The sequence below is a fragment of the Vigna umbellata genome, chromosome 3 (genome assembly GCF_029865625.1).
Source record: "Vigna umbellata cultivar VRB3 chromosome 3, Vumbellata_1.0, whole genome shotgun sequence".
In the NCBI taxonomy this organism is placed as follows: Eukaryota; Viridiplantae; Streptophyta; class Magnoliopsida; order Fabales; family Fabaceae; genus Vigna; species Vigna umbellata.
This window is the reverse complement of record NC_142167.1, coordinates 16,637,294-16,657,521: the sequence shown is the minus strand read 5'-3', so window position 1 is coordinate 16,657,521 and position 20,228 is coordinate 16,637,294. Positions and strand designations below refer to the sequence as shown.

At 33.9% G+C, this 20,228-nt stretch overlaps 1 protein-coding gene and 4 pseudogenes across 1 annotated transcript; all 5 read right to left on the bottom strand.

Moving 5' to 3' along the window:
* Window positions 1–757: 757 nt before the first annotated feature.
* On the bottom strand, window positions 758–1,902 carry LOC124842551 (fasciclin-like arabinogalactan protein 11 pseudogene; annotated as a pseudogene).
* Window positions 1,903–3,858: 1,956 nt separating this feature from the next.
* LOC124842543 (fasciclin-like arabinogalactan protein 11 pseudogene) lies at window positions 3,859–4,868 on the bottom strand (annotated as a pseudogene).
* Window positions 4,869–6,083: 1,215 nt separating this feature from the next.
* LOC124842537 (fasciclin-like arabinogalactan protein 11 pseudogene) lies at window positions 6,084–7,105 on the bottom strand (annotated as a pseudogene).
* Window positions 7,106–11,960: 4,855 nt separating this feature from the next.
* On the bottom strand, window positions 11,961–13,187 carry LOC124842786 (fasciclin-like arabinogalactan protein 11 pseudogene; annotated as a pseudogene).
* A 1,226-nt stretch (window positions 13,188–14,413) lies between these two features.
* On the bottom strand, window positions 14,414–18,912 carry NF-YC10 (nuclear factor Y, subunit C10). The gene is made up of 4 exons (XM_047319365.2): window positions 18,521–18,912; window positions 18,360–18,444; window positions 15,100–15,141; window positions 14,414–14,996 (listed from the first exon to the last, which is right to left on the bottom strand). Exons 1-4 carry the CDS (start codon window positions 18,830–18,832, stop codon window positions 14,914–14,916), a joined length of 522 nt encoding a protein of 173 aa, XP_047175321.1. The 5' UTR covers window positions 18,833–18,912; the 3' UTR covers window positions 14,414–14,913.
* Between the last annotated feature and the right edge of the window lie 1,316 nt (window positions 18,913–20,228).

Genomic DNA, 20,228 nt, shown 5'->3' with positions numbered 1-20,228 from the left:
GAAAAAAGAAAAACAAGTTATTTTAAAATGTAAGAAATTATTAGTTTGATTTAAAGATAATGCTACTATTTTAAAAAAAAAATTAAAAAAGTTGTTCTTCCTCACATAATAAATCTCTTATTTTGTAAATATATATAAAATAATTAATAATTGGTATCATAGTTTTCTAATCTATATATGGATTTGAGAAATTAAGTGAGTCTACCCATAAACAAACATCGTAATGAATCCAAAAGGTTCATTCATTTCTATTGACCTTCTATTATTTAATGGTAAACATTATCTCTTTTAGATGTTAAATTAGAAGTCTATCTTAGTAAATAATACCTCTTCCAAGGTGTGAACAAATTTCATTGCTATTAAATAATCTAACTATTGTTCAAATCAAAATTTACAAAGCAGAGGTTGAAAAAATAGAAACACTTAAATACCACATTTTCATAATCTCAAATTTTTTGGATCAATTTCAACTCTTGAAACTCATTCACTAATGCTTTCAAAGTTATTATTCTTACCAACATAATAGAGAATAATGTTACAATTTTGCTCTCAATTTATTAGGCTGAAAATCAGATTCACAGCTTGTAATAAAATTGTACTTATATGAGATTTTTCTAGTATAAGAATTTTGACCTCATGCCCTTAGAGTTTATCAAATCAATTCAACTATACATTTTTAATGGTCTATTGAAATTTGTGTTTTAGCTAACAATAATACGAACAAACTCCTTAATTCTCCAAGCATGATACGTACAACGCACAAATTTTCTGTGCTAAATTACTCCAACTCAAACTTTCTTTTCAGAACAGGAAAACTGAAAAACAATTACTCATTGAAGGAATCACATCCATTTCAGTACACTGATACGAAACCAGAAACAGGTTGCAAAGTGTAAACAAGAATGGAAAAAAAGAAACAAGAAATTAACACCATGTATGACAAAGAAAATTGAAAAAAGCAGCTGCCAAATGGATCATCAACTCCACGTGGTTGCCACTGCGACCAAAACTATTCCAAGAGACATCAACGTTGTTCCAACAAAGCCAACCAAACTCACTGCCCCAGATTTATTCTGATCCTGCTTTGTTTCGCCTTGATCATCCTCAGAAGAATTTTCCTTGGCAGCTTTGGGAGCCTTTGCAAGAGATGAAGGAGCCAACGCTGGAGCTTTACTGGTTGCAAAGAAATCTAGAGGAAGCAGGACCTTGTCAACGTGATAAATCCCAAGTTTGTTATCAGAGTATACTACCCCAAGAATGGTGGCATTGACTACCCCAGTTGAAATGTTGACACTGTTACCTAATGCATTCACGTTCAGTGGAAGCCTTAGAGGGTCTTTACCTGCCACTGTTTGCACAGGGTTGCTCAGAGAATCAAAGTTTGAGCTTGAGACAAACTGTGGCAATATGTGGAACTGGACAAGTTCGATTTTCTGGCCTTCGTTGAGGGAGTTGAGGAAGCCAGCTTTGAGGTTTGAAAAGGCAGAATCGTCTGGTGCTAGAATGGTTATGCCCCCAGTCTTGGCTGTTATGAGCTGTGAGTTGACGTTGTTGATGATTTCTGTGGTTTTGAGGAGGCGAATGAGGGTTGAGAACATTTTGGCCTTTTTGAGGATTCTGGTGATGTCATCAGGGACAGAGTCAGGAGAGTCTGGAGACTGAGGTAATGTGGGGACTAATGGTTTTGGTGATGGTGCTACAGCCTTTGGGGTATGGGGAGTTTTTGCTGCTGGGGCTTTTGGAGCTGCTGCAGGTGCTGGTGAAATGCTCAAGGCGGTAGACCAAAAGAGTAAGAACACTGATAAGGAGAAAATGGTTGCTTGTTTCATCCTCCAGTTGCCAAATGAAGCCTTTTGAGGGGTTTGATGATTTTGGAAGAATGTGAATGGTTTGAATTAATGATTCTTGCAGTTTGTGTCTGATATGTTGGATTTGTGAAAAGAGAGGGCTTATATAGTGATTAGAGGCCAAGGAAATGATAGGTTGGTGAAATGTTATGGCAGTGAAATTTGTTAGCTGGGGAGTCTGAGGGTGTGTATCCCATCTGTCATGGAGAATAAGGATAGTTTATCTAGTCTAAATGATATTAGCATAAATTAGTTTAAGTATTAAGTTCGGATATGGTGAACTGAGAATGGACACATTAAATAACTATAGATGACTTTTATGCTCCTGAAAGAATGTGAATAAACGCTTCTTACAATTTATTTCCAATGTGAAGAGTAGTACAGAGGCCAAAGAAATTATGTGTTGGTGAAATGTTGTGGTTAACAGGTTGCAAAATTTGCAGCTGTGGAAGGTATATCCCTTCTGTCATGGAGATGAGGATTTGCTATCTAACTATTATTTGCATCTTTGCTGATAATTTGATAATGCAGACATATTAATCGAACTTGTTTTTTAACATCTTTTGTAAGAAATATAATGTAGTTGGAGAAAGGGAGTGACACCCTGTGGTGGATCCCTGACAAAATAGTAAGGAGTTGTTGCAACTGTTTGTATTTCTATAAGATGCAAAGTTTTAAACTGTGATTGCAATAATGATTGTTGATATTGTGATTGCAAAGTTTGCATTTTATATTAAGTAAACTTTGACATTCTGATCAAAATCGCAGTTGGGAACCATTTCCTAATAAAACTTTCTAGCATGGATCACAAAACAGAGAAGAAGACATTGATGCAGATCAGAGTACAATTTTACTAATAAAATCAAGAAAGTCAGCAATTTTGGGAGCTATGATTTCTGTAAATTGAACTTGTCATGCCTAGAGTCTTCTAATATTACTTGGGACTTGAGAGAAAGCTGATTTTTCCTTTTAGTAAATTAGCTCCATATAGCATGTCAGATTATTAATTACAAATTATATGAATAACATATTTCTTAATAGAACTTCGGAATCCAAGACAGTGTATCTGTCCATGCAAATGATTCAAGCAGACTTCGAACTTTTGATTTTGTACTTCATATTTTTAAGCTTTGATGCAAACTTTAAAGAAAAAATCAAGCTTGAAAATTTTGATTTTAATCTTTCACCCAGTCCATGAACAATAAGGCTTAAAATTAAGATAGATTTAGATATTTTTAATTTACTTCTTATTAAAAATTTGTTTTATTAAGTATTCAAATTTTTTATATTTTAGGATAGTATATTTGCATCGTCATTGTTTGTGTCTCGACAGAAAATAAAAAATAACTTAAATAAGTTTAAGTCTCTTATAAATTTGCGTAATTTTAATTGAATTCTTATTAAATTTTTTGTTTTATTAAATGTTCAAAACTTTTATATTAACCCGAATATCACGAACTTGAACAATAAAAAGAATGAAACTTTTGGGACCTAATTATTTTTACCAAACATAGTGTTTCCACATTGATTTCATTTTTGTTTTAATATTTAATTTTTAAAATAAAACAATGTTGATTTTTTATAAAGATAATTGAGGTTCAGTAATTTTTGTTGTTGTCCAAGTTAGTAATGTTCTTGTTGAGATTGCAAGATCAAAAAGTGACCTCATCCCAATTGACAATATAAAATAAGTTGAAAAATATAAATATTTTTTGTACTCAATATTGATTAAACGAAACTTGTAAGATAGTTTCTCTCGATCCTTTTCAACTCAAGAACATTCAAAATGAATTATTTATATTTGGATGCTTTGGACAGTTTTCATATAGTTATAGATTATACCTTAGGGGAAATATTTGAAAGAAAAAGAGGATAGAATTTATGAAACATTAATTCATTGCTGGCCTTCCATATAAACCATAATAATAGGAACGATTATGCATGGTTTCAGATAAGAACCGTTAATCATTCAAGCATTTTTTTTTCCCCTTTCCAAAACATCCATTCAAAAGAAACAACGAAGAGAGGAAAATTTAAACAAATAGAGAAGCACAAACAAAGAAATTAACGAAAAAGAAAACTGAAAGTGCAGTTGCTAAATGATCAACTCCACATGGTTGCCATAGCGACCAAGGCTATCCCAAATGACATCAACTGTGTTCTGCTCAAACTGAGTGCCCCAGATTTATTGTGATCCTGGTTTGTTTCTTCTTGATCGTCATCAGAAGAGTTTTCTTTAGCAGCTTTGGGAGCCTTTGCAAGAGACGTTGGAGCCAAAGCTGGAGCCTTGTTGGTTACAAAGAAATCTAGAGGAAGAAGCACCTTGTCCACGTGATAAATCCCAAGTTTGTTATCAGAGTATACTACTCCAAGAATGGTGGCATTGACAACTCCAGTTGAAATGTTGACACTGTTACCTAATGCATTCACGTTCAGTGGAAGCCTTACAGGATCTTTACCAGCCACTGTCTGCACAGGATTGCTTAGAGAATCAAAGTTTGAGCTTGACACATACTCTGGCAATATGTGGAATTGGACAAGTTCGATTTTCTGGCCTTCATTGAGGGAGTTGAGGAAGCCAGCTTTGAGGTTTGAAAAGGCAGAATCATCTGGTGCAAGAATGGTTATGCCTCCAGTCTTGGCTGTTATGAGCTGTGAGTTGACGTTGTTGATGATTTCTGTGGTTTTAAGGAGACGAATGAGGGTTGAGAACATTTTGGCCTTTTTGAGGATTCTGGTGATGTCATCAGGGACAGAGTCAGGAGAGTCTGGAGACTGAGGTAATGTGGGGACTAATGGTTTTGGTGATGGTGCTGCAGCCTTTGGGGTATGAGGAGTTTTTGCTGCTGGGGCTTTTGGAGCTGCTGCAGGTGCTGGTGAAATGGCCAAGGTGGTAGACCAAAAGAGTAGGAAGAGTGATAAGGAGAAAAGGGTTGCTTGTTTCATCTTCCAGTTGCCAACTAAAGCCTGTGGATGAGCTTTGATGATTCTGGGAGAATGTGAATTATTTGAATTAATGATTCTTGCAATCTGTGTCTGATATTTGGGATGTATGAGGGAGAGGGTTATATAAAGGCCAAGAAAATGATAGGTTGGTGAAATGTTATGGCTATGAAATCTGTTAGCTGTGGAGTGTGAGGATATATCCCATCTATCATAGAGAACAAGGATCATTTATCTAATTATTGTTGCCATGTTTGCCAAACAGATGCTTTATGTAAAATATATGGTGAGCTGTGAATAGCACATGTATATTTATAAATAAATAGGTTAAATTCATTGTTAAGATGTTTGTAATATGTTGTTGGAGAAGGGGAATGACAATGTAGAGAGGCTACAGATTAACTTAGTACATAATATATGCATTAATAATGGAAAGGGATTTTACAGTATCTAATTACAAATCAACGTGTATGATGAGTTTATTAACTTTTGAAATATACCTTCTTTAAAAGTCATATAATTATGGTTTTTAATTTACTGATAGAGTAAAACTTTCTACATCCACGGAATTTAAATTCTGAAAACTTTGATCTTTTTATCTTGTCCATGGCAAATATAAATAAAGACATCACAACCTTTTGATTTTAGTGCAAACAAACTGAGACAAGACATTTTAACCCATATAAAGATCTCACTTTTGGATATAGATTCACACGTCGTGCTAAGTAATTGATGTTATTGCTAAAAAATAAAGACAATTAATTTTGATTTAATTATTGGATTTCATGCACGGTGGATCTTTATATTCAAGATATCTATAATCATGAATAAATAACATTAGCCTCTAGCTGAAGATTCATATCTGTAAGACCATGGTTAATGAAGCACATTACACATGGGTACTTCAGAAACAATGTCTAATTGTTGAAAGAAGACAGCTTAAACCATATAACGGAACCATAACATGAATAGAACAGAGAAACAGAGTCATTTTCTATTTTCTGTTAAACCATACTATTCTTCATACATTGATTCATATTTAAGTAAAAATACAAGAGAAATGACTTTCATAAAGAAACTATTTATGAAAATTTATGTAATACAGTTATGTTCTTGATCTGTTTCTCAAGTTCTTTATCAAACTGTTGTAAATTATCAATGCCTAGTTTTTACGATGACAATTATTGGAAACTGAGAAAAGTCTTGGTAGATATGTTTGCACGTCATAATATGTATCAATATAACTCCATGTAGTTGGAGATGAAAATTTTGGTTGTTTTAGTTGCATCAAAATTCACACAAAACAATCTTAATTGCATCAAAAGAAACACATCTAAACAACTCAATCCTTCGCAGCTCACATGTCCCTCAAAGGCTATGCAGCTCAGAGAAAGAACATAAGTTCAAAATCATCAAATAGATTGTCTGGTCTGGTCCAGCCTTCAACTTGAAATAATCACCAATGCAACTAAAGAAACTCCGAGGGACACCAACGTTGTTCCTGGAGAACTCATCAAACTGAATGCACCAGAACTGTCCTTGGATGTTCCAAGATTATCAGCAGCAGATGAGTTATCATTATCAGTTTTTGGTGCTATTTCTGGAGAGGGTGCAGGAGCTGGTGGCTTAGGCTTGAAGAAGTCCAAAGGAAGAAGCACCTTGTCCACATGATATATAGCAAGCACCTTATCTGAGTATATAACTCCTGTGACCGTGGCATTGACCACTCCTGTTGAGATATTAACATTGTTGCCATAAGCTGTCACGTTTAGTTGCAACCTGGTAGGGTTATCCCCAGCTAGTGTTCTCACAGGGTTGCTCAAAGAATCAAAGTTTGAGCTTGAAACATAAGTGGGAAGAACATGGAACTGCAGAAGTTCTATCTTTTGATTGTCGGCAAGAGAGTTCAGGAACCCTACTTTGAGATGTGAAAAGCTACTGTCATCTGGGGCAAAGAGGGTTAAACCACCTGATTTTATGGTTATGAGCTGAGCATTGAGTTGGTTGATCAATTGGGTGGTTTTCATCAGGCGAATTAGGATGTTAAATGATTTAGCCTTCCTCAATATTCCGATGAGGTCATCAGGAGAAGAATCAGAGGTGTCTGAAGAGGGTGACTGGGATAGTGTTGAGACAATCGGTTTAGATGGAGCTGCAGCAGGTGCTTGGGCTAATGTGGTTGAATATAAGGAGGAAAAAGGTATAAGGAGTAAGAGGGAGAATAAAACTAATAGCTTCATTTTTCTATAAAGTAAAGTTGCTTTGGTGATTAGTAATTGTTATACGAATGGTGTTGGAATGGGGTGGCTTTTATAGGGATTAAGAATGTGATAGGTAGAAATGAATGAAGCTTTGGTCATGAAATTTCCCTATATATATATACTTGTGCTATGTGTGAGATCTGTGGTGGTCCTGCAGGAGATTAAGGTGATGCATCAAGGTAGATGAGCAAAAGGTGAGTGAGAACAATGTTTTCTGCCTTTTGCTTGGCAATGCAGGAAAAAGAGGAGTTAGAAGTTAGAGCTCAATTGGGTGCCAGATGCACATTAATGAAATTGTGATGCTTCTTCCACTGATGCAGTACTGCATTTAGATTCTGAGCTTTACATAATTGCTATAAACTATAATTATAATTACATTTTGCATTACAAACACATGCTATATGATAAAAATGTTAATCTTAAGCATTTCAGATAATATTATCTTATAGGTACAAAATATAATTAAGAATGTCTGAAGTTCCCAAATCTCAATGCAAGAGAGTTAATTCAAATGCTGCACAACTATGCAGGTTCGCTTTTGCAAGAGAAAGAGACATCTTAATGCCTACTTTTAAGTTGTAATTAAAACTTATGAATTTCATACATTATTGTGAGGGCCCAGATCTCTGGAGACTTAGAACATTTGTAATATAGTTGTTATCAGTACATTAGATGCAATAAAAGGTTAATATTTTGCCACCTTTTGATACAGTTCTGAAAATAAAAGTATATTTCTCCCCTACTTTTATATCTTTTTATGAATGAACATTTACCACTTTCATTGAATTCAATATAAATTGAACTTTGTGGATATGAATCCCATTAAACCAAGCACCAAACATTATTTCAGTATCTTATTCCTCAGAGGCTACTAGGGTTCAAATGCAATTTTGCAGTAACACTAACTAGTGCCTTTGTTGAGGATAATTACATGTATGAGGATGCTGCTTTGAGTTTTGGGGTGTGGAGGTTATTGCTTCCAATCTCCTTTCACGTTTCATTTATTTAATTAATGTTGCAGTGTTAGGTTTTTCAGATAAATCTATGGGCATTGCTTTTATCAGGTGTTACTCTTTTTCTTGTGTTTGTTTCCACCAAAAAGTATTGATAATTTATGGCAAGCTGAAAAAGAAAAGTATGTACTATTGATAGATGAATTGCATGCTAAGTTTCTATTCAACTCACATGTTAAATACCCTCTAACACCAACCCTCTAAATTCAGATACCTTCTTTTCTTCTCAAGACTGTTGTGAAAGAACTTATATGCTTGTAATTTACTTTAATACATTGTTCTTAATAGTATTGTTTTTACGTTTCAATTTGTTGATTTTTGACTATAATATAAATAAATTATATACAAGTATATTTACTTTTATATCATTATTTTGTATAATTAAATTTTTTAAATATTTTAAATATACATTTTTATTATTTTTAATGTTATTTTTGTTTTTCATTACTCTTATTTTTCTATTCTTGTATAATTTAAAAGTAATATTTTCTATATATTAATGTTTATTTATTAAAATAATTATATTTTACTTAGAACTTATAATTTATCTCTTATATTAATATTTTAATAGGTTAGAAAATCGTGTTTTAGAACTTATATTATATTTAAAATAGTAAAACTTGATTATTTTAATAATAAAAAATTAAAGTATAAATAGATTTTTGTAAACGATTTTCGTTATCTCTGAAACACCTTTCTTCTAAAACTCTTTCTTTTCTCTTTAGAATTTTTTATTGTTTATTTATCTTTTAGAATAGGTTTAAACCCTCCGTTGGTCCTCAAGTTTGTATGAAAATCTCAGTTGGGTCCTCAAGTTTTTTTCTGTCTCAATTGGGTCATATTTTTTGTAAAAATGAACACATTTTACCCTAACCGTTAAATTGTAACAAACGGCGTTAGTTGGTGCTGACGTGTTGCATAGTTACGTGGAATTTTTATTACGTGGAATTTTTATTTAATTTGAGAAATTATGACATGGCAAATTCAAGTCCCTCTGCAGCAATATTCCAAAATTCTGACAAGGAAACAGCAGCGATTGACGTTAATTTGTTGTGATAGAACAGAGTTGAGAATTGAGAAGTGTGGAGTAACAGAAAGAAGCAATGGTGTTCTCCAAGGAAGCTGGATCGTCTTCCTACTCCCTTCCACCATACCCCAGAGAAGACACCCCTCTCCTCGGGAAGGCTCCGCCTTTGTAGTGCGCAGTGATATGATTGCTGTGATGTTATCTCATATCCCGGTTTAGATACGTACCGTGGTACAAAAATTTGCAAGTGGTGCTTGAAGAAAATAAAGTAAAAGTAGATTGAAATGGTAAAAAAGGTATGAAACTAAAAAAGAAGAAGAAAAGTAGCATTTCAAACAGCTTTCGAGTATTTATCACCTCCACTGCAGAAAGGGGAACATCAGCCACAAGTTGAGCAACTGCACCAGCTCCCCCTAGTCTACTCATGCTCAGGACCTGTTTCAAAATATCAATAAAATTAAATGATATGAAAAGGACAGAAGGTTTATTAATCTGCTTTCTTTAGATGATTGGTAAAAAGAAATTATGTTATGCAGATTAAAAGAATCTGGTAGACATCTCTTGTTTTGCAGTGTTGTTTGGTAGGATTAAAAGAAATTATGTTATGCAGATTAAAAGAATCGGTAGGATTTTGGGTTTGGGGATGGGATCGATTTCAGTGTTGTTTGGTTTGTTTGGGGGTTTAGGTTACTTTGCATTTGGGAAAGAAACTAAGGGTATTATCACAACCAATTTGGGTCCTGGGGTGATTAGTTTTTTGGTTCAGTTAGGGCTTTGTATCAATTTGTTTTTCACTTTTCCGATTATGATGAATCCTGTGAATGAGGTGATGGAGAGAAGATTCTCTGGAGTTTTGAAAGTGGAAAGGAAAGGGTGAAACTTTGAAGATGGAAAGACATATGGAGTGTGACAGTAGGCAATGGCGTGAGTGAGTGTTGGACTGCATCAGCATCAGAGAGAACAGCCCATAAAGAATAAAGTTGAGTCCGGTGTTGCCAATGGGGGAGGAAGCAGAGGGGGAGAGAGGAGAAGATCTGGATCTAGTCAAAACATCACCACGTCATAAAGGTTGCCATGTCATAATTTCTCAAATTAAATAAAAATTCCACGTAATAAAAATTCCACGTAACTATGCAACACGTCAGCACCAACTAACGCCGTTTGTTACAATTTAACGGTTAGGGTAAAATGTATTCATTTTTACAAAAAATATGACCCAATTGAGACAGAAAAAAACTTGAGGACCCAACTGAGATTTTCATACAAACTTGAGGACCAACGGAGGGTTTAAACCTTTAGAATATTGGAGACCACTAAGGTGATACTTGATAGGAGCTCTCAAAAACTTCTATATAACGATTAGTTTCTACAAAAAGAATAAGTTAGTTTTTTTGACATTTTTCTTTGTCGGTACATTTTTTTGTGTATGTGAATTGTCTTAGTTCGCATGTGGTGTGTGAGTTTTCTTTAAGAAACTCTACTAATCATTGATCATAATGATGTACTCTAATCATGTTTGTGTTATTCATAGAAATATATAGAGTTTTGTGTGCCTCTAAAGGTGTTATAGGGGTTCTTAAGTTGTTGGTTTGTCTTTCAAGTAAGAGAAGTTAATTATATTTGTTTCTAAATTATAAATGTCTTATAATTTATGTTTTGCATGATTGAGTAACATTATGATGTTTGATTTGCTGAAATTTCGTTTGTGTTGAATATTTATATATTGTTTGCAGTGATTGCATGTGTTAATTTGACTATGTAAATGTTGTATAGGATCTTTATATATGGATATTTTTCGTATTATAATTATGTTTGAGATAATTGTAATATGTTTGTAAATTATATGTTCTTAAATATGGGATATATATATATATATATATATATATATATATATATTAAAATAATTTTCATATTATAATATCAAATTATTATACAGTAAGCAGTAGTTTTATCTCTGAAATAAGAATAATAATATATTTTAATTTTAAAAAGTAATAATTGTATAAATCTTAAATTATCTTATAATATAAAAAAATAACCGTTATTCGTCTCATTTTCTTATTCTTACCCAATTTAAAACTAATATAAAATAATTGACTTAGGTATATTTTAAATTTATATAAATAATATTATTATTTTTCTTATTCTAATATGTATAAAAAATTACTTTTTGACTTTTGTAACAGTGTTTCTTAGTCCTTAGTATAAGCTATATTTAATTTATAACTAAAAAATATGACAATTAATTTAGTATACTGAGATAACAATAAATTTAAGGAATTAATATTTTAGAGGTTTCAGAATTATTTTGATCGTTAAAAAAAAAGTTTAATTTTGTATTTATAAAGAAAAAAGTTTAAAGAGTAAAGTAATGAATCTAAAAAAAAATTGTATAAAAATTTGGTAGGTGAAAGATGTTTATATATCTTAAACCTTAAAAAATGTATAATTTTAATTGTACTCTATATACATTGATAGGTATATATACTGACCAAATTATTGAAAACCGATAATTGAGTCGAGAATCGATAGGTGATCAGATTTAACTAATCATTTAATTAACTTAAATAGATAAATAATAAAATTGAATCGTAATTAAATTAATCCTAATCAAATAGAAAAATTTATAAATATAAATAAAAAATATGACATTAGTTAAACCGTTAGAATATTATACTAATTTAGACATTAAAGTATTTTTAATAGTCCATCTGCTCAAGAGCACAAACAACTAGAAAAATATTGAGAAGTAAAGATTATTTGAACTGATCATTCAATCCAGCCCAAACATTAATCAATTTTGATACATAATATGAGAAGTGTACTAGAGAATGTTTTGTATACTCTAAACAGATTGCATAATGTCAAGTTTAACAACTTAAAAGAACTTCTGTGTATCATTTCTCTATGATCATTGTATGCAACTTATACACAAATTTTAAATTCTCATAAGTAATACAGAAGATAACCTTTATAAATCAAATATAATTTCCACCACAACCTGAAACTTGAACCATTAGCGAATGAAAAAGAACAGAAAAAAAAAGGCCAATTATTTAAAACCAATGTATCTGCAAAATGTTGATCGTTCATCTTTGAATCCACCCTAGATGGTATACTTTCACTTCAATACTTATATTCTTCAACTTCAACCTCTCATTGTCACCACGAAACTGCTGCAACAGAAAGTGCAGCAACAGCAACCCATATCACATGCTGCTGTTTCACACTGATAGCAGCAGATTCAGCATCATCAGCAGGAGTTCCAGTGCTGTCTGCAGATTTCTTCTTAGACCCCTTAGGCTTTTCTGGCGCTGGAGCTGGAGCAGGAGGCTTAGCAACAAAGAAATCCCGAGGAAGAAGCACCTTGTCCACTTGGTAAACCGCAAGCTGGTGATCGGTGTACACAGTCCCACCTAATGTAACGTTGACGATCCCCGTGGTCATGTTCACTTGGTTCCCTCCTGAGCTTGTTATGTTCAGTGCCAACCTATCAGGGTTTTCACCGGCCTGTGTTCTCACAGGGTTGCTGAGAGTGTCAAAGTTTGAAACGGAAACGAATGTGGGGAGCAAGTGGAACTGGATGAGCTCGTTCTTTTGTTGGTCGTTGAGGGAGTTGAGGAAGCCAGGTTTGAGGCTTGAAAAGGCATTGTCGTTTGGTGCAAATAAGGTTAAGCCGCCGTTTGTGGTAAGGAGTTGGGAGTTTATTTGGTTGGAAACTTGCGTAGCTTGAAGGAGACGGATAAGGGTGGTGAAACCCCCGGCCTTTTTGAGGATTCTGATGATGTCTGTGGGGGGTGAGGAGGGTACCGGGGCCGGAGTGATGGCCGTGGTGGCCTTGGCGGGGGCGGTTGGTGCGGCGGCGGGTGACTGGGCTAGAGAGATGGTGGGATGAGAAAAGAGTAGTATTGGAAGAAGTGGGAGGGTGAGAAAAGAGTAGTATTGGTGCTTCATCATCGCCATCTTTTGTTGACTGAAGGTGAGGATGGTGGTGAGAAAGAAAGAGTGATCCTTGAAGTGAGAGTTTTCGATGTGGGGATGATGGAGGGAGGGTAATATATGGAAACATTAAAAGAGTGAAAGGGCTTTGTTTTCTTGGTTAGGTGGAGTGTTTCTGTAGAAAGTTCAGTAGTTGTAGCAGATCTGCATGCTTACACATCAATGAAAGGTGGTTTGTCATGGAAATGCAATACTGTGTTAGCCAGTTGGATTTTGCTTGGGAAGGCAGGAAAAGAATAGTGAGATCTAAGTAGGAAAAAAAAAAGATGAACATGATAGCGTAGCATTCACTTGTAATTCTAGTGAAGTAGCAAAACAATCAAGTGCTAGCGGCTAACTTAAGGAACGAGTCTGCAATTAACTTTTGCAAGACAATTTGATGATGTTAGCATCTGACCTTACGATGCATGGTTTGTGCAACTTGGTCGGTGTTCAATGCCGCCGGGACTCCTTAATTTGTTGATTATACTAATTGTCTTTTTAAATGTCTTTGATGGGGAAGAACGACGCTTTAACATATCATCATATGTTAGACAAGACAAAAAAGGGTCTTACCACAAGTTGCTGGATGTTTTTTCATCCTTTACATTGAGTCACTCTTGGAATTTTTTTTACCTGATACATCATATGTCGATCAGATGGGAAATTTTGGCAAACTTGACATTCAAAAGCATATATTGTAGAGCACATAAGACCGAGAAGTTTCAAATTACTTGTCGCTACTAGATTCGAGAATAATTTCTCTAATCGTATGTTCCGCAGAATCCCACTGTAATTCATTCACGGACATTTGAGTATCTCACGGCGTGTATGTTGAGAGGTCCACTTCAAGTTAATATTTTTCGGCATTCTAGAAATCCAAAAGAGACATTTAACAATCTCATGATCTAGAACCTAGTATGCATATCTCTCTTTCGGGTTTGGTTCGAACATCAACGTAGCTTTGATTGCTAGGCTAGATTTGATCCAATATTCTAGATAGCATGTAAAGAGTATTCACGGGGAGTCCGACTTCATTAGATAAAACGGGTTTAGTAAAAGTTTTTCTAGCATTTTGTTTGTCCTTAAGAATGTACCATGTGATAATACAATTTTTTTTTTAAGTATACATCAAGTCAAAAAACAAGAGAAAAATTAAACGTATTTTTGTCTTTTAATATTGAAAGGGAAATGAGCTTCCAATGCTTGAAATTGAGGATTCGAAACAAATTGTAGAGGATTATTAAACTGAAGCAAGGATTAACAAGATATGGAAGATACAGAAGTGTTTCAGGCGTTCTAATCCAAACATTCAAATGTTATAATTTAGTGGGATAGACCAGGTAAAAGGGTAAGTAAAAGATTTTTAAAATTAAACAAGGGGGGATAAATGGTTTAACTTTAAATCTCAAGAAAGGGAAAAAGGTTTGCTTCCTTTCTTTCCTCAAGTATCCTAGAACGGGGGAAAATACTCTCCCTCCATCCAATCACCAACCTTCCTTTACATTTTCCTCTACTTTCTTCTCCAACTCGACACAAAATCATCCAAACATAGCTTAAACATTGATTCCATCCAGTGGTAAAAATCATTTGTGTTCCACAGCTTTCCACGGGCAAATTTGCAGCATGCTACCAAAACAGACTCAAGCATTAAGCATGCCTGGTCACTGAAAAACCATATACAGTAATACAACTACGAGAATAAAACTATTAAGAAAGAGAAGTGCGAAAATAAATAAAATATCGAAAATTATAAAACAGTAATACTGATCCTAAAGCATGTCGTTACAAAATGTGACATGATTCTATAATGTACTATACTTTAGATTCTCCATTAGCTCGCTTTAGATTTTCTGAAATACTCCATTGCCTGCTGCATCTCTCTCTCTTAATGCATCCTCAGCTTTCACTTTCTCAGGAACAAAATCTGAAGTAAAAGCAACGTAAAAAGCTTGTAGGGTAGGTAAGGTGAAAACAGGGAAAGGTAAAGTTAAGAATATAATAGCATTGCAACAGGGATACGAAATTACCGGAAAGAAAGTCGTATCTCCTCTTCTTACTAACAACATTTGCTGAAAGGATAAGTGGGTGACAGATCAGTGATTGGAAAATAAATATTTAATAGACTCAATGAGCCTATCAAACACAAGGATGAAGGAACAATTCGAATGGTCATAAAACATACACAATACACCTAGGTTACACCTTCATACTAAATATTACTCTTACAAAGTGGTTAGAACCTATCGCAATACTACAAAATTGACTTGTAAAATGAGAATCATCCCTATTTATATATATATTCTATTTTGGCACTATCTAGTCAATGTGAGAATTGGATTTTTTTTCAGCACACCCTCTCAAGTTCAACAATATTGAACTTGGTACATGAATGAAATGGTGAGTGACTCTTACAATTGATATAGGACAGACTCTCATACCATGTTGAAAGGATTGCTAATAATTATGTGTTGTATGCATACACAAGTATTCTTATTTATAATAAATAAGAGATACAGTAATAAGGAATAAAATCAATAATTAATAGTGAGAAATATTTGCTAAGATATTTCCCTATTTGATGTGATGAAACCATATTATATTTCCTTTATTTAATGTAACCAAATCATATCTTTAAGACTACCCCTCAAACTAGAACATGTGTATCATGAGTCAAGCTTATCACAAATGTCATCAACATCGGACTCCTTGAGAGACTTATTGAACATGTTAGCCAATTGGTTGTTAGAGCTAACAAAGTCAATAATGACAATGAAGATGGCATGTTGAGGAGCTCGTGGCATTTGGCCATGACTGGAACAACATAGTCATTGTCAAAGAAGCACAGCTTGGATCGCAAGGTAGCATTAGATTTCAAAGAACAGAATGGCTGTTGCAGAAGAGCATAAAATGCTTGAAGGGTGCATGGCTGTTAGAGAGAAAAAAGAATGCAGGAGAGAGCAACGAATGTCACCTAGCAAAAATGGACAAAAGGTTTAACGCTGCCGAAAAGAAAAAATTCTAAAAGGGGAAGCGACTACTAGAGAGAAAAGTATGCTCGAAGAGCACAGCAGTTGCTAGAAACCAAATATGTTTAGAGGACGTGGCAATTGTCAAGAAGAAAAAGATGCTTAAATGATGAGTTGCTCCAGAAGAGGTGTGGGTTGAAGGCAGTGGAATGATGAAATGGATCGTGAGCAGTGTCGAAGTTGGCGCACTGGCAGCGGAATGAATTGGATGCAGCAGGTGATATCAATTGTGGTTTGGCAGCAGCGGAAGAATGAATTCAGTGGATGCAGAGATGGAGGAAGAGCTCTAGGTGAGTGAGTAAACTAGCTCAGACGGCCTTCACTGGAAGGAAGGTAGGTGGAGGAAAGAAAGCTCAATCTATGGTGACTTTTGGTAGAGTCTCGGTTGCTGGAAAATGCATCAGCAGAATCAAAACTCATTAATCATCAAAAGTGTTTCTACAAAGATAGCTTCCATGATTTTATAGACTATCTATGGAGCTGCAGTAAGGAAATCATGATCCGAGAATGGTGGATCAGCTGCCATGTGGTGGCCCATGTGTAAAATGTGAAAGTTTTCTAGAGATACTTATTAAAAATGTGCTAAAAACTACAGCAGCACGTGATCTGGTGGTGTTGAGGGACGGTGGTGTGCTTATCCAAGAGTGGTGGTGCAGCTAGCATCTTTTGACCATCATATGGACAGTTTTACCCCTTCTCTTGGTGTCTCCAAATTCCACTTAAAATGAATAAAAAGAACGTGCCCTGTTGTGTCCATATCTTCAAGCTCTTCTTGGATTCTTCTAGTCATACTTCTAGTAATGGGTCCCTGCCTTAAGTCATTAAAGGAGTGCAACAATTACCAAAGAGCAAAAATGCTTAAAGGGCCTGACAGCTGCTAAAGAGCAAAAACTGCTTGGAGAGTGAGACACCTCTCATAAAGAAAAAGTGCTCAACAGGTGCAGCTACGGCCAGAGAGTAAAATGCTCAGATAGTGCACCTGCAAAGAGCAGAAAATGTTGCAGCAGAGCGGGTAATGGTTATCCAATAAACAAATCTCCCTTATAGCATAATAGGCCAAACAAACAACAAATTTCACTAAGATAGACTCTAAATCGTGACTTTGATACCATGTTGAGAAGCAAACTTTAAGTTTAACTCAACCTCACAAAATCAACTTATAAGACGAGGCTTGCACCCACTTATACACTATGAAATCACCTTATCTCTAGTCAATGTGAGATCTTCAACACATACTACAGGCAAAATAAATTGTGAATTGGTACATTCATTAAGCTTAGGGTGAATTTAGTAGCACAGATGTAAGTGTTCTTTAATTCACACTACATGGAAAGAACCCAATATTTACTATTATGAATTTGATGTGGAATACTACTAGAGTCTAGACTGAGAGATTCACTGAATCAGATCGAAATCAGTATGATACTCCATACCTCATGACTAAACCCTTTCAAAAACTTACCACCCTCACCTCAAAAGTGTAACCAACAGAATGATCAGGAATTCTACTCGAGCCATTCATCTTCAAAGTACATTTTAAAAAAGGTCAAACTACAAGTATAAGCCTAAAACTAAAAAGGCCAGCAATTTTTCAATAAATATAAAGAATTAATCCTTCAATTCTCAAAACATCAACATCATCGTCAATGTTAGAAAAGCAATCAGCTAGAAAATGTTACCGGATCATCCATCGGAGAATACCTGCCACTTTCTCCTTTTAGACTCAACCCTCGAAAGGCTACGGACTATCTAACCAAGAAGCAGAGAACCTCTAGCCGAGGAGTAACATCTAATATGGGTCTACTCACTTATAGACTGACCAAATTTAGACCAACCAACCATTATAACAGTCTCACTCTATCACATTGCGGCTTTAGGGCTTAAACAGACAGCGGGCCATTACAGCAATATTCTATATTCTTCCACGGCCTCCTCACACGCGAGGAAGAAACCATGCAATCCAACCCTAAAAAAGGAGGCAACAGTCAAAGAAGTTGAATGGACAGTAGAGGCTCAGTTGGCTATACTGAGCTCATATCTAAGTTTAGGACTCCCCAACAAGTGTATTCTCCTAATATAAACAGTTATACAGGCTGTGTTAGCCTTCACATTTGCTTCCGAAGAAGGTGAACCTATGTGACAGTAGGATTTACATTCAAAGTGCAGTTGAAATTGGGAAATCCATTGACCAAAACGCACAATACTACAGAACGCCATTTCAAACTTCATTGAACTCACATATCTCAGTCATAAAACCTTACCAACGTGCTTGTAACTCAAACATTTCTTGCGGTCCTGGACACAACAAGCATAAGCGTCCTGCGTGAATTGCTCAAGAAACTTCTCCTACAAGAAAAACAAAACCGATGAAAAAGATGCCAAACAAGCAAACATAAACAGGAAAAAAGAAATAGAAAATCACCACAGCTTTGTTGATGGCTAACACCGCTTCCTGCGAAACACGCATATCAGGATCTTCGCCCTTGATCATGGTCCTGATACGATTCATGGGAAACACGTTGGCTTTCCCATCTTCGCCGCTTCCTTCTGCGCCCTTTTCGTGTGGGTGTTTGGAATTGCCATTGCTGAGCTTGGGCTTCTTATTCTTCTTCTTTTGGTTCTCCTCTTTGGTGATGTCTCGAATTTTCTCCTTCGCTTTAATTTGGGTGGTGGAGATTTCTCCTTTCTTGGCTTTGGGAGATTTATGGGATTTGGGAGTGTTGGAGGAAGCCATTGTTTTACAGAGGGGTTTCAGCCTCTGTCAGAAGCGCGTCTCCAAGATGAAGGGGATGCAATTCGAATTTCTTTGGAAGTGCTTTTAATAAGATTGATTATTAGTTATTGAAACAGGAAAATTTCTTTTTTCACGAGATTTTCCTCTTAGGATACAACTTTCAAGATGTCAAACACATAAAAACAAAATACAATAATAATAACGGTATAATAAATTTTAATTTTATATAATATTTAGTATATACAATATAACATAACGACTAAATAAATGACAGATATTTTAACTATAATTTTATGCATTATTTAGTATTTATCCGACAACAAATTAAACGAGGATACCATGTAATGTTGGTTTGTTAAAAGCACATATGTTCTTTTTTTCAATTACATATGGTCCTTTTAACCCTTTCCATGTTATGAAAATGAGTTGTAATTTTAACTAAATTATATAAAAATAAATGTAAAAACTTAGAAAATGAAAATGTCTAAGTGATTATATATTGAAAAATAATAAACTTAATTATTTTTATATTTAAAATTTTTAATATAAATATTTTATTATAAATTAGTTTTATTATTTTAAAATACATTATTTTCATATGAATATTGTTTTATGAAAGTTGTTTACAACAAAATTATTTATATTAAAAACTTAATATTAAATAATCAGTTTTTATTATTTCTAAATCATTATAATTTTTAAAATATTATTTTCTAAATATTTACTATATAAATATATATATTTCAATAAATTTAAAAAGATATACTTTCAAATAATAAATATCATTCAAATAATTTGTAAAACACTACAAAATAAAATCGTTAAACAACAATCACTCTTAAAAACAACAAATAATTAATCACGTTTGTTTAGATACTATTTTATAGGGCAAGAGCGAAATATTATGGGGTTGGGGGAATGTGATGAATATAAACTTGTAAAATTTTGAGTATATATAATGAAAATTTATGAGAATTAAATTAAGTTTTTTTATTTTACAAAACTATTCAATATTAATAAATGACAAAATATAAAATTAAATATTGAAAAAATAAAAAGATCTAATTAAGATACTTTTTTATGTTTTCTTTTTGGAGTTATTTTTTTTCATATAAAAAATAAAGAAATTAAATACAAGTTCATTATTTTTATTCTAATTTTTTATTTATTATGTTCCATTCTTATAGAAGAAAAAGAAAAAATTGTGACTTTATCTTATTTCACTTAATATCGAAAAATTTGTTTGATAATATAGAATTTTTTATCTTATGAATCTTTTGTATACTAATTCCTATTAAGAACATAAAAGAAATTAATTGTTATCTGTTTTCTCATAACGAATTTTTAATTTTGATTTAACTATAATATATATTTTTTTATTAATTATGCTTATCAA